The 14,429-nt window shown below is 38.6% G+C and overlaps 2 protein-coding genes across 2 annotated transcripts in view; one reads left to right on the plus strand and one right to left on the minus strand.

Annotated features, from left to right (window-relative positions):
* grem2a (gremlin 2, DAN family BMP antagonist a) overlaps positions 1-1,666 on the plus strand; it is a 9,367-nt gene extending 7,701 nt beyond the window's left edge. Inside the window, exon 2 of the mRNA XM_016269718.1 lies at positions 378-1,666. Coding sequence (XP_016125204.1) covers positions 379-963 — 585 coding nt within the window. The 5' untranslated portion in view covers position 378 and the 3' untranslated portion in view covers positions 964-1,666. The remainder of the gene's footprint in view (positions 1-377) is intronic.
* A 2,472-nt stretch (positions 1,667-4,138) lies between these two features.
* fmn2a (formin 2a) overlaps positions 4,139-14,429 on the minus strand; it is a 40,270-nt gene continuing 29,979 nt past the window's right edge. Inside the window, exons 9-17 of the mRNA XM_016269719.1 lie at positions 14,218-14,347; positions 13,926-14,072; positions 12,514-12,573; positions 11,806-11,926; positions 8,648-8,740; positions 5,754-5,805; positions 5,078-5,227; positions 4,830-4,911; positions 4,139-4,721 (exon numbers count right to left, since the gene is read on the minus strand). Coding sequence (XP_016125205.1) covers positions 4,695-4,721; positions 4,830-4,911; positions 5,078-5,227; positions 5,754-5,805; positions 8,648-8,740; positions 11,806-11,926; positions 12,514-12,573; positions 13,926-14,072; positions 14,218-14,347 — 862 coding nt within the window. The 3' untranslated portion in view covers positions 4,139-4,694. The remainder of the gene's footprint in view (positions 4,722-4,829; positions 4,912-5,077; positions 5,228-5,753; positions 5,806-8,647; positions 8,741-11,805; positions 11,927-12,513; positions 12,574-13,925; positions 14,073-14,217; positions 14,348-14,429) is intronic.

Raw genomic sequence — 14,429 nt, forward strand, 5'->3', positions numbered from 1 at the left:
GTTCTGTGATTAGTAGTAAATCTCCATCACCTGCTTTCAGATGGAGCGGCATTTACTACACAGAGCCGTAGTTCACTGACAAGCTAGGCAATATCGCGTTCATAATCGCAGATTAATTGCATTCTGTTATTAACGACGTAATGTCTAATTGTTATCGGACTACGGCTCTGTGTAGTAAATGCCGCTCAATCTGAAAGCAGGTGATGGCGATTTACTACCAATCACGGGACCGGCTTTACTGACGAGATGCGCATAACAATCGCATGTGATTAATTGCACAGCCCTAGTATAATGAAAGACTGTTCCTTTGACAATGTATACATTTGAATCCCTAACAGAAGCACTAAAGTTTCTCCCTATTTTGAATCTTTTCTCAGGATGTTCTGGAAGCTGGCAATACCTGCCATTTTGGCATGGACCCTTTTTGTATCGACAGAGACCAAGAAACCCCAGCCACAGGGTTCCATCCCCTCCCCTTACAAGCTAAAAGGAAATGATCTGTCATCACCATCCCACACACTAGCGTCACTGTCCCAGCACACATCAGCACGACGACAGAAGGGCAAACACGACATGCTGTCGTCGAGTCGTGAGGCCCTGGTGGTCACCGAGAGGAAGTACCTGAAGAGCGACTGGTGCAAAACACAGCCGTTACGTCAAACAGTGAGCCTGGAGGGGTGCCTGAGCCGAACAGTCATCAACAGGTTCTGCTATGGCCAGTGTAACTCCTTCTATATCCCCCGCCACCTGACGTCTCAAACCTCACATCGAAGTCGAAAAACAGCATCCACGCCAGACCACAACACTTCATTCCAGTCCTGTGCTTTCTGTAGGCCCAGCCGAATAACTACGGTCACCATACGGCTTCACTGTCCTGGGCTCCAGCCGCCATACCGGCAACGGAAAGTGCAGCGAATCAAGCAGTGCAAATGTGTGTCTGTTAGCGTCAATGCCGCGTACTGAGAAGGCACACAAATGAAACAATGCCTCAAAATCCTTTTGGAAAAACTGGGGCCGCCCAACAATCAATGTGTGAAACCTGCCAAAGACAACAGCTAATCAGAAGACTGGCCACCTTCATTATGTCTGGACTGTACCACAGTATTCTACCCGAGAATGCTTAATAGCTGCCGAGCAGCATTGGAACACAAAGCTGGATTTTTCTTCTTTTTTGACAAATATATTCAAGCTGAGAGTACAATTACATACAAGACTGAAACAGTAAATAACATTCATGTGGTTTAAATTAACAGTGATTGACCTTTGACCTCTTGAAAGCTTTTCTTTAGCAAAACATGGAGCATCTGCATTCCAGCTATCTCCTGCTTTACCTCAGCAATACTGTTTCTCGATAGAGTGCAACAGTCAGGGTTCCGGAAGTAAAAATCCCATGCTTATTCTCCATTGGGGAATTGATTTAACTCATTTTAATTGATAACTTACAAACCTTTAGAGACAGACATGATGTTGTTAATAGATGGTATATGCCTCTGTTGAAGCCATAACCATGTTCTCCTTTTTGTAAATAATTATATTAAATGTTTGAATTCCTGATGAAAAACTACATTACCCATAATTCTGCAAAAACCAATGAGAAAAGAGCTGGCCACTGTGAATTGTGTAATAGCCAGTCTCCATACACTCTAACTACTTAAAAATGTATATATATATATATATATATATATATATATATAGATGCATATTTTACAAAAAAAAAAAAATATATAATTTCTATATATAATCAACATCTTTAAATCAATAGTTTTATATTTATACATAGTTTTAATTTTGATAACGTCATTGGAATTGTAGTTCTTTTTCTCATTAAAATTAAGTACAGTCTTGGAGCTTTGTCTTTTTCAACAAAAAAAATTCATTTTGTAATGTTGTTTCACTTCTTAGCTATTGGTTTAACTCTTTAACAAAAATGTTTTAAAAATCCGTCAATGAAAAATGAATGGGAGAAATACTTTCGGAATCAAGGCTGCTGAAATATTGGGAGGGCACTGTTGCACTCTATTAGTCTTGATACTTGAGAACAGTGGAAGCGGTCTGACCACCATCTATCTTCACCATCTTGTCTTACCTACCCAGCCGTTGTATATATCAGCGCTAATGAAGGGCAGGAGAAGACATGAAAGGATGCTGGGTGACGGGATAAACTATATTTTGACTTGGTGCTGCCATTAGCTTTGCTGCATCCGATGGAAATGATGCCGCTGGTTTCAGTTCATCCATTCTGGGCTGACTTTGATCAAGCCTGTAGAGAGTTTGAGTTATGATGAGTCACGTGCACAACATAAACTGAGATTCATAATGATTTAAATCTTTACCTTAAAGTCTAACAGGCACGTTTGCATTAATGACAATATTTAACAAAATAGCAAAAAATGTGTAGATAAAGAAAATTATATGACAAAGCAACCATAGAAAATCTATGAATATATGTAAAATATATAATAAACATGTCTTCTAAAAATAAATCTATTATTTCACATTACAATACAATTTTTGATTTTTTTCGTATTTTCTATGCACCTTTGTTTCTACAGTTTCTCCTAATGGAAATAGAAATTTAACACTGGAGTGTTAATGTTTTAGCAAGGATGCAGCAAATAAAAAGTAATAGTGAAGACATTTGTAATGTTGCAAAAGATTTGTTTAATGCAGGGGTGTCCAAACTCGGTCCTGGAGGGCCGGTGTCCTGCAGAGTTTAGCTCTAGCTTGCCTCAACACACCTGCTGGGAAGTTTCTAGTATGCCTAGTAAGACCTTGATTAGCTGCTTCAGGTGTGTTTGATTAGGGTTGGAGCTAAACTCTGCAGGACACCAGCCCTCCAGGACCGAGTTTGGGCACCCCTGCTTTAAAGTGTACCTACAGCATTATGCTTTTTTATTTGACCTTTTCTGTACTGTGTTTGTGCATGTAAACAATCTGCAAAATTTCAAAGCACAAAGTCCATGCCAAAGGGAGTTAATCTCTCTAACAGAAAACACTTGCCTGAAACGCCTCGTTTGTTGCCCTGCCATTATTTCATGATTTAGCTTATATGTCACCATGATATACATTTGCATAATGCTCACAGACTGGCTTGCTTTGGCCCACCCTCAAAGAACAATAAGAATGGACTTCCAACGATGCCATAGTTGGAGCTGTAAAAAAAAAACTGTAAAGGTACATTTCTGACATGCTGCAAGCGGTTGACCAGCAGACCAAGATCAGACTCAGCTTTTTGGAATGGTAGGCTTTAAAGAGATAGGAAGTAAAAGAGATAGTGGTGCTACAGCAATGCATGAGAAATGAGAAAAATGTTTTTTAAATCAAAATGTCTTCTAGTAGGCTGCAAAAAAAACAAAAACTTGTAAATAATCATAATGTGGGCACTTTAAAGTCCCCATGAAAATCAAAATTAAAGTTTAAATAACTTAAATGATTTTAGCAAATGGCTGCAATATAACAAAAAGTGACAAATTTAAGGGGGTCTGAATACTTTCCGTACCCACTGTATAAGCATTCAAAGCTTGCAGTTCGTCACTCCCGCCAAAACGGCTCAATTATTTTTTTTTTACGTCACATCGTACTTCAGCTTCTCATCAAACTTTCTGTTCAATCAAATGCTTTCTAGAATCCGAAGCACCTGCCCCCTACATAAAATAGACGCTGAAGCCACGGCTGAAATTGGTCACTTGTCCACAGAATTAGTATCTTCTGTACAGTGAATGGCACGTAGTGCACTATATAGGGCACAGGGAACGATTCAAACAGTGTAAATATGCTTTCCATTGAGGAAAAAAAAGAAGTCTGGTTTCGCGCTGTGTCACGCTAACCACCGCACCGCACACACACTCTGCTCCTGTCCAGAGACACGATAGCACAGAGCGGATCACATGCGCGAGTCGACGCAGACCACAAAATGTATCGGAGCGATTTGAATTCTACACAAATGCTATATTTTATAGCAATATGGATGAGATTGTGGCTGGCATACCCTGTCAAATGCGGCTTTACGGAGCTCAGCGGCTCTGAACAGCTCTAGCCCAAGCTGTGATATAAACGAACGCTATTGGCTATTTTAAAAAGGGGGCGGGGCTGCTTGATATGTCCCGCCCTGTCTTCCTGTTTCAGTTAAAATGACGTCAAGACATAGAGTAATGCTGCATGTTTCTAAGCATTTCAGGGGACCTTTAAGCTTTGATTGTCTTCATATGAAACTACAGAAATGACAAAATTCTGACCACGTTCATGTAAAATAATAATAATGCAAACCTTCTCATGGCTATTCTTATACTGAAGTAACTGTTAAGTAGAAAACAAAGAAAGAACCGGGCAAACAAGGAGTTTTAATCAAAGAAAAAAGTCTTGACCAGGGGCGCATCAGGTACTCACGAGCGAGACTATGGGTGCTCCAGAGAGGGAACAAAATGTCAAAAACAAAAAGTGGATACCATTGCAAGTAACAAAATAAATCCACGTCCAGGCACTCGCATAGCAGGCAAAATATGACACCCTGACAAAGGCCTGTTTGGGCTGATACGCGTTGGTGTTTTTTAACATGTAGCCCTGTCTTACATTAAAGGCTTTTTATATTTTGCCTGCTATGTGAGTGCCTGGATATGGATATTTTTTGTTTCTTGCAATGGGATCCACTTTTTGTTTTAAACAAGGAGTTTTGTTGGATTCAGTACAGCAGAAATTCACATCTTCTGTCCCAGCTTGGCTTTCTGAGTGAGAAGAAAGTGAAACACGTCATGGTTGCAATTAGAGTTTACACTGTTAGAGTCCGTTATTCATTGCTTGTAATGTGAATCGAGGGATTTTTAAATACTTACTATCCCTGATGCATGTTTAGGTTTTACGTTGTAGGTAGCCTTCTCTCGTGCTTGTCTGAAAGTCTCTTCTGCAGCTTTCAACCTAAAATATATGCAAATTAAATTCAATGAATTGCAGTGACTGACTTGAACTAAATAATGACATTATTGTCTTTTAGAGCTGTTTTACAACTTTATAGAAATAAAGGTGACTTGCAGTGAAGACAATCAGACAAACAATATAGCAACAGAGGCATAATATTCCTCACCGCTCCTGCAGTAGGCATTTATTCTCTCTCTTCCAGAGCTCCTTAAAATCTGACGAAAACTCGTGCCACACTGTGAAGAATGTGTTTGGTGAAACCTCCTTCTCTCCCGCCTTAGGCTTGACTGAGAAAAACACGCTCAGCTCCAGAAAACTGGAAAGCATTCAAAGAAAAGCATGACACTATGAACAAAATATTACAAAATAAGATTAGAAAGTTTACTCTGAGGAATTGTGAAACTGATCGGGCTTACTTCAAGCATGTGAAATGTGAAATTTTAGTTTATAAAAATAATGCTCTTACATAAAGAACGGCAAGTGTAATTTATTTTCGCCCACAGCAATCTTAAGACTAGTACTTGGAAGAAACGGCAACATTCAGACAATGAACACAAAGACCTTTAGAATTAACTGACGTGGCATATTTGCTCTTTTTTCCACTCCAAGAGCCAAGGTTTTGAAAAACAGACACTTTTAAAGAAGACAGTCTACAAACTGTCAATCAATCTTAGCGAACTGCACTATTAGTAATCCACAAGTGAGGGAAAATCACACGGAAATAGAGAGATAGAGAGGTGGATGCTAATGCACAAACACACACTCAGAGGAGACATAACCAATATGACACAATAATAAGTGAACAAGAGACTTGGCACGGTTAACACAGTAAGACAACTTACATCCTCTGCGTGTCAGCGAGCTGTTTTTCCTGGAGCTCCAGCTCTGCTTTGGCTGTGGGAATAAAAATAGGACATTGTAAATGTGACACAGACTTATATACTTTTACAATATGGTTTTGTTTTGCTTGTCACTGAATGACACGGGTTATCAGGAAAAGGCTATCAGAGATTTGTTCCAGTTTTAAACAAACAGACTCCCATTTCAGTCAAAGTGAGAGGTGTGAGATTGCGCATACATGTCTCTGTAAGTCTTTGCAGGTTATGATCTTCATGACAAACATAAACCCTCGAAAATCTGATTACACGTAAGCCAGTTATAATCCGCTGACATAAAATGTCAAGGAGCAAATCATTGCAAAATCATATTAGCAAATAGTCTCAGCATGAACATTTGATGAGGCGTAGTTTGACTGCAGACGGAGAAGCAGGTCTCTGAAGTCATTACCACAGTAATGTCAATGTCACTTCATTTACTCCTACATGGAGAGTCTCCTGTGATCCACTAATAAATTGAATGACGAGCCCAGTATTCGTACACATTTTCATACCACTCACCACTACAATTCTGAGCAACCCGAGAATCCCCAAAACACAGATCACTTCAGTTCACACCTCATGGACCCAACATTTTAAATTGAATTAAAATGTTGCTCAAAGCATTTGTACTTCAAAAAAAGCATTCAACTTTTTGATCGGTAGTGATGATAGCTGAGGCTTTCATAACTATTACTATTATATATTGTACCTGTTACCACGGTAAATGGATTATCACATTGCTTCTCAGTGCCCAGGGCAGAGGAAATAGTACAGCATTGAAAAAAATGGTATGAGAAGATGTAGACCAAACAGCACAGAGATGGTCTCTATCTTTCACACACATACACACGCCTGTCTCACTCAGTTTTTCTTCCTCTCTTCCTTTCTGTAGTTAATTTCATGCTCTGAAAAATAAACAGTAGTGGTTGAAGCGCTGGAGCCAGAGACTGTTACTCTCCTGGAGTTTCAAAATCATACAAATAACAAAAAATAAGACCAGTCCTTTTTTCCGATCCCCATTCTGTCTGTTTCTCTAACTGGAGGCAGTGTGGAGGGTTGAAGGGGGTCTTTCCGTGGTCATGTCACCCATCTGAGAGCTCAGTGAAGGAGACCCACGAGTCTCCAGATCAAAGGGGTAGAGATGAGGAGGGGGCCGTTCAGCGAGGACCCCACCCTGCTGCCAGAGCACATGTGGGTTTTGTTACAAGGACCAATTTGAATACAAAGAAAGAGAGACGGCAACGCATTAAGCATTTGCTTAAGCCTGTAGTGAAGCAGAGAATGAAAAATAGAAAGATGTTCCAACTAACTCCAAGTTGAGCGATGAAGATGATTGGAGTGCGAAAGATGAAAAGAGGCCAATGAATTGTTGACGAGAATAAAGTACCGACAGAAACAGTCTTCAGTGCTACAGACAGATCAGGCAGGTTGACTCAGACACACTTAGAGGAAATAAACCAGAGAACAGAAACCATATCAAACAGAGATGGATCGAAGCAGAGATGGAGAATAGAGAAGGTAAATAAACAAGAAGGAGAGCAATTATAATAAAACACAAACGCCGGATCGTTCGGCTCGCCTTCATCACAGAAACAAAATACTGAAAGGGTTGAATTAGCGATTAGCGCGTTGGGGTGGAACGTGGATGAAATTAGTGAGATTAATTAAATTAAGGAGTCTCACTTTTCATGTCACTAGCTTTACATAAATAATGTTGGAGCGATTGGGTCTGGGTCAGGTCAGATGTATTTCCCAGAATTCTTGTTGGCTCCCAGAGGCTATCACAGAGCCTCTGTCACATTTATTTCTCAGCACCTCATCTCTCCTCTCACACAGGGTCACTGTACATCCATCCCAGCATTATTCAGACTTTAACTGTTTCCCAAGGTGACGTCTGTAAAAGAATATTTGCATGGCGTCTCTGTAATATGTATTTGGACGAGGGAGTGATGCCATTTTATTCATATAGGCAAATGACACATAATAGGGCATACTATCTGCAGTATATATCGTGATATTAAAAAGTACAGGCATTTTCATCAGAGGACTTGAATAGCTATATTTGAAAAGACTGAATCATTTTAGAATTATTTTGTTGGGAAGTGCATTTGCATAGAAAATAAAATAAATTTAAAAAGCTGACTTTTTTTTTTTACTTTGATGACTTGTTTTTGTTGAGTGTGAACAACCCTGAATGAACAATCGATGAACAATTTTGGAAAAACTTCCATTTGGGTTTACTTGTTACAAATACCAACTCGAACCTTTTTCAGTAACCATAAAGTGAATAGTTTTTTAAGAAATTCTCCTTCCACTTGAGTTTTGATAGGTTACATTCCCACTGTTTTTAATAACTGACTATAAAATAACAATGTTATTTTGTGATTATTATTAAATATTATTTATTTTTTTATTTTAAAATAAGTAATGTATTAGAAAAACATTACTGTATGTAAAATAAAAAGTGAGTATTTAAATATAAATATTTGTAACTGAAAAAAAACCTCTTAATTTATTCCTTTGTTGCCGGCATATCTATCTATATATATATATATATATATATGCATCTCAGAGCATGGTCAATTCATAGTAAAAAAACACCCGGAGATGCCAAAAAACTGTATCATGACCCGCCTTTGGAATGCACTCCCACAAATGATGTTTTTCAAAAATAAATGCTGTCTTTGGAATTCACTCCAATTATACATTTCTTATGGCTAATATTACTTTTTGTTTAAATCCACGAGATGCAAAAAGAAAATTCCTTCTGGAGTGGCAATAAAATCAGAAAGTAACATAACATCCCCATGTAAAACAATAACCGTCTGAACAGGGCTTATGTTTGCAATGTTTTTTACCTCTAGTGAGAAATTCTTCCATTTTGTCCTTAAAGGGCTGCAGGTGCTCCTCAGACGAGACATTACACACCTTTTCTGTTTCTGCTGAACAGGCTGTAAAATAAAGTAGAGAGTAGGAACACAGATATGAGAAAGAAACAAACAAAATGATTAATTAATTAAAAGATACATTGTAGGGATTCTTGGGCAAGTCAGCCAGAAATCTTAAAAAGACTAGCACAGCGTTGGCCCCACATGGCTAAACTTCTCTCAACCAGTCTTCACTGATTAAACTGTCAGGACCAGCACTAGCATTTTAACTAGCATGGACTTTTATTAGCAGGTTAGCATGTTACAGTACATTCCTCCTGCTTCCACTTCCAACACTTCATAGATGTATCACTACAGAGAAAAATGTGCAATCTGTGACCTGTACTAACAGATGCTAATGAATCCCATTTCATGAACCTTTCCTTCGCTTCTGTTCGCTGTACACCTGGAGTCTTACAACAGGCCGACAGGCTTCACCGTGTCACACTCCATCACTACAGTCGGTGATGGATCACAGCCTCGCATGGCAATCAGCGGAATGCAAACACACACATGCTAATGTCTCTGCCAGCTGGATCCAGGGCTGTGTGAAAGCAAGGACCTGCCGGGTCGCCCGCATAACTCTGTACCCCTTCCAGCTGTCAGTGTCGCACATCTGCTTTAGCGCTTAGCTTAGCTTGCTAATGTAGTGATGATCCATTTATTGTATGAGCCTGGTGTAAGAGAGAAGCCATGCTTATTGGGCCACGGGGAGATTTTAGGGATGTGAACAGTTGAGAATTCAGAGAGAAACAGAACATTGCCAGAGAAGAAATATTTGTCTGCGTTAAACAAACGTAGGCTTGATCTGTTCAGCAGGTGTACGCCAAAACGATTTAGCTAAGCATACAAGCTCTGGAAAAGTACATTTACAATTTATCAACCACATGTATAGTGGGCCTAACTAATAAGCTTTTGAAAGATTAACAATGCAAATCGCCAACTAGGGATTCAAGCGAAGACATGCGAAAATATGGCTAACAGCAGGGGCGAAGCTAATAGGCTGTATAGCAATGCATCAAAGCGACCATCCTTCAATCGAAATTTCCATGAGCCAAACGTAAATCCATCTGATATGTATGACTGCTTCGAGTGGAACTAAAAAGGCTCGGACATTATTATTTGTGTGTGGTAGACAATCTCACTCTGGATAGATGATTGATTGTAAATGTGTTTTTGATGTAGGGCAGTGTTCTAATTTGACCACATCAACATCCACGAGTGTTTTTTTCAAGGATCTGAACAAGCCAAACACACCGACAGTGGAATGTGCATATTTCCACATCTGTGTGAGTGTGTGTGTGTTTGTGTGCTGGCAATGAACATGTTTGCAGGGATTTAAACTCAGCTTTGAGCATGTAATCGGATTCTTACACCTCATTCACACCTTCGTGCACTTGTCGTACAACCTTTGACTTCCGGCACAAAGCTGAACCAATCTCACTAACCTCCTGAAGACCCTGATAAACTGCTTTACTGGTCAGGGAGCAAAGCGAGTACTTATAAGGCAGTTTAAGCCTTTTACCTGCCTGCTTGTTTCTTTTCAAAAACACCAGAATATACGGAATTTCCTACTAGCAGGGCACAAAAGAGAATCTGAAATTAATTAAATAAATTTTTTTCACAAATGTTAAGTGAAAAGATGTGTTAACCTTTAGAAAATGTGGACTATCAAACAAAAATGAATGGATTTATACTGTAATCATGAATTTTTCATTCCTATTACCACAATGTCTAAATATTATTATACGGAATTTCCTACTAGCAGGGCACAAAAGAGAATCTGAAATTAATTAAATAAAATTTTTTCACAAATGTTAAGTGAAAAGATGTGTTAACCTTTAGAAAATGTGGACTATCAAACAAAAATATGAATGGATTTATACTGTAATCATGAATTTTTCATTCCTATTACCACAATGTCTAAATATTAAATAAAACTCAAACTATCAAACTAAATTGAAAGAATTGGTTGCATTTATTTGATCCAAGGCTACATTTATTTGATGAAAAGTACATTAAAACTGTAATACTATGAAATTATGATTTATTATGATAACAGTTTTCTACTTTAATATATTATAAAATGCAAGCTATTTTATATGGGAAAGCTGAATTTTCAGCAGTCGTTTCTTCTGTCTTCAGTATCACATGATCCTTCAGAAATCATTCTAATATGTTGATTGTCAGTTGTGCTGCTTAAAATAACATTTCCCCCCCCCCCAAATTTAAGCTTAGAAGAACAGCATAGTATTTACAGAATAGTATTGATTTATCTGTCACTTTTGTTAAGTTTAATATATCCATGCTCAATAAAAGTATTTTTGTGAACTCAAAAAAAAAAAAAATTTCACACTGGCCCCAAATTTTGAATGGTAATGTATAAATATGGCATAAGGACAGTTCACCTGCAGAAACCTGGAGTTAAGTGCTTTGGGCCCCTTCAGGTTAGACCCCTGAAAAGTGCTGAAATGACCCCTTTTCTAATTTATTTACATGGTGGGGTCTTTAACAAACAACATTTGCAGTATTGATCATTGTGGCAGCCAGCTGGGGGCTCAATAAAAACAGCCATTTGAAAATCAATGAGCCTTCTAAAGGAGAACACGGGTCATTGGCGCTGGTGTATACAAACTAAACATGTCTGTGTGTTTTTGTATATGCACACTTGTATGTGAGTTCATGTTTGTGGGTATGTCGCCTCTGGCTTTCTTAGTTGGGGACACTTAATTTCCAGCGATACCGTTGACTTGATTGAAAATGATTGCAAAGATACTATTTAAACTGAACTGAGCTGGATGTTGACATCACTGAATTCAATGATGAACTGTCTTTAACTGAAAAATTAGTGTTTACTATTGCCATTTTGCATTATTGACACACTGTTTTCCTAATTAATGCTGTTCAGTTGCTTTGACACAATCTGTATTGTTAAAAGCGCTATATAAATAAAGGTGACTTGACTTGACTATGTGTGTTTGTCCACATGTGTTTGCACGTATGTGATCTCATGTATATGCATGGAAGCGTGTGTAAAGCCTGTGTGTATTCATTTATTTGCTTTGCGTTTGCGTGTGTCCACATCTCACCATTCAGATCTTTCCGTAGTTTGCGTAGGTCACGTTGAAAATCCTCAAACTTCATCTGCGAAGCCTGAAACAGATCCTGAGGCTCTGGAAGTGGGTACACGCATGTTTCTTTACCTGCATCCTGACACACAAACAATGGAAAATCTAAAGTGCAATCATACAAAAAAACAGGATGTTGAGTTTATGAGATCATAACTGTAGCAATGGTTGATTTGAAAAATAATTGAATGTGAATTGTTCAAATAGTTTGGTGTGTAAAGATCATGATTCCAAAAACAATGAAAACATCAAACACAACAAATCAATCTCAATAACGCTGCATCTGTCGGAGATCAGAGCCGCCTGCATGCACACGCACACGCACATGCTCTCTCCTTGTTATTTGCCTGAACGTTAGAAGCACTTCAACAACCTGTGGATCATATTTTGTCAATTTGGACACGACCTCGTAATCACAACATCTGGACCGACTGCTGATGGTATTTACAATACAGCGCTTTTAATCTACGTCCAAAAAGGGCATCAAGCAATCAAAGGCCTCTGCTCATTTAGAGCGGCCATTTGTCTATATGGTGAAGGGAAAGAAAGGCAAATCAAAGTGATGAAACCAAAAACAAAGCCCCTTTTTTGTCTACCATGAAGGGTGATTCTAAGGGACCTGGGGGTCTGTTAGTCAAGCCAGTGAAATAAACAGTTGGCCAAACCTACCTCATCAAAGTGTCGCAGATAGTAAGCAACTATGTAGGACAGGAGGCTCTGAGAATTATCCTGATGGAGTGAGAGGAGGAGAAGACGAGAGATGGAAATAAACACAGGAGAATAATCATTTTTCATGTTTTGGGATTGTATACACTTGTTTAGCTCAAAGTGTTTGTGAATAAGATGCCAGACCTGGTGGCTTGCAAAGGCGCTCGCTCACATGCACATGTGTGCAGACACACAGACCACATAGGATGTGGATATAGGCTACCGCCTTGGCATAATAAAGTATAAACCGCTCATATTGAGTGATACTGCCAGAATGGTTCTTTATGACCTGGTTAGAGGGGTCAGGAGACTTTCAAAGTACTGTCTGCAAATTTCCATGCAGTTCAGACTAAGGTTTATGCTATTTCAGTGCTGGTCTATGTGGTGGATCTGATTTTTGGCATTATTTACTTACCATCAAGCCATTCAAAACATGTATGACCTTCTTTCTTCTGTGTAAGGCAAAATTTGGGAAAATATTAGTAAACATGTATTTTATAGGTATTTTTACCTGTACAAAACAGCCTGTTATGCTGCTTGCAAACTTGTATTTCTTAAAGGGATAGTTCACCCAAAAATGAAAAATCTGTCATTAATTACTCACCCTCATGTCGTTCCAAATCCTTAAAACCTTCATTCATCTTCAGAACACAAATTAAGATATTTTGATAAAATCCAAGAACTTTATGACCCTCCATAGACAACAACGCAACTACCAAGTTCCAGAAAGATAGTAAGGACATCATCAAAATAGTCCATGTGACAGCAGTGGTTCAACCATAATTTTATGAAGCTACGAGAATACTTTTTGTGTGCAAAGAAAACAAAACTAATGACTTTATTCAACAATTTATTATCTTCTTTGTCAGGCAAGCTCTCGGATTTCATCAAAAATATCTTAATTTGTGTTCCAAAGATAACAAAGGTCTTACTGGTTTGGAACGACATGAGGGTGAGTAATTAATGACAGAATTTTCAGTTTTGGGGAAACCATTCTTTTAACATATTATTTTAATTTATTATCATATTCATAAACACACTGGTTTGGAGTACAAATATTTTTTACAGTTTACAAGCATTTTGTTTTTTTATCTATAGCAGCTGACGAATCTGAAGTCTCGCAAATTCTCAGAAAATTCACTTTGCAAACTGGAAAAATAAAAATAAAATGATAGTCAACAGAGTGCAATGTTAGGACCCCACTGAATTTCACTGTATGGATAAAACAGACAGAAACATTATTTTGTGTCCCACAGAAGAAAGTAAGTCATACAGGTTTGGAATGACATGAGGATGAATAAATGATGACAGAATTTGCATTTTAGTGTGAACAATCCTTTTAAACTTGTGATAGGGATCTCATTTGTACTCACACTGCTCTTGACATCTTTTAACTTGGGTAGGATGTCTAGGGTAAATCCGTCTGCCTGTCCTCTACTCCGGTTGCCCCCATTCATAATGTTCCCAAATGCTAGAACCAAACCTAGAACCTGCAGGACGGCTTGACTTGATTGTAGAGCCTTTAAACAGAAGAGGGAGAAGAGGAAGCAAGGGAGTGAAACAGGTGTTTTCTTCACTGCTTTCTAGTTGAACTTTTAACTTGAAATACGACAATGGTGAAGCTGTCAGTAGAATCTGACTAGTGTGCTTCACATTCTCTCTCACCGTACAGACTCTCAGCAGTGTTTCAAGCTTGCGCTGAACTGATGTAATACATTCTGTGAAGGTGGACTGGAAGAGAATACAGAAAACCCGCTCCGAGAACTGAGGAACCTCTGACAACTGCAGCAGAAACCTAACAGAGAGAGGGAGCAATACGAATGACTTAAGGAAAATACAACAACAGACAGACAGACAGACAGACAGACAGACAGACA

The sequence above is a fragment of the Sinocyclocheilus grahami genome, unplaced genomic scaffold (assembly GCF_001515645.1).
Source record: "Sinocyclocheilus grahami isolate Dianchi unplaced genomic scaffold, SAMN03320097.WGS_v1.1 scaffold54.1, whole genome shotgun sequence".
In the NCBI taxonomy this organism is placed as follows: Eukaryota; Metazoa; Chordata; class Actinopteri; order Cypriniformes; family Cyprinidae; genus Sinocyclocheilus; species Sinocyclocheilus grahami.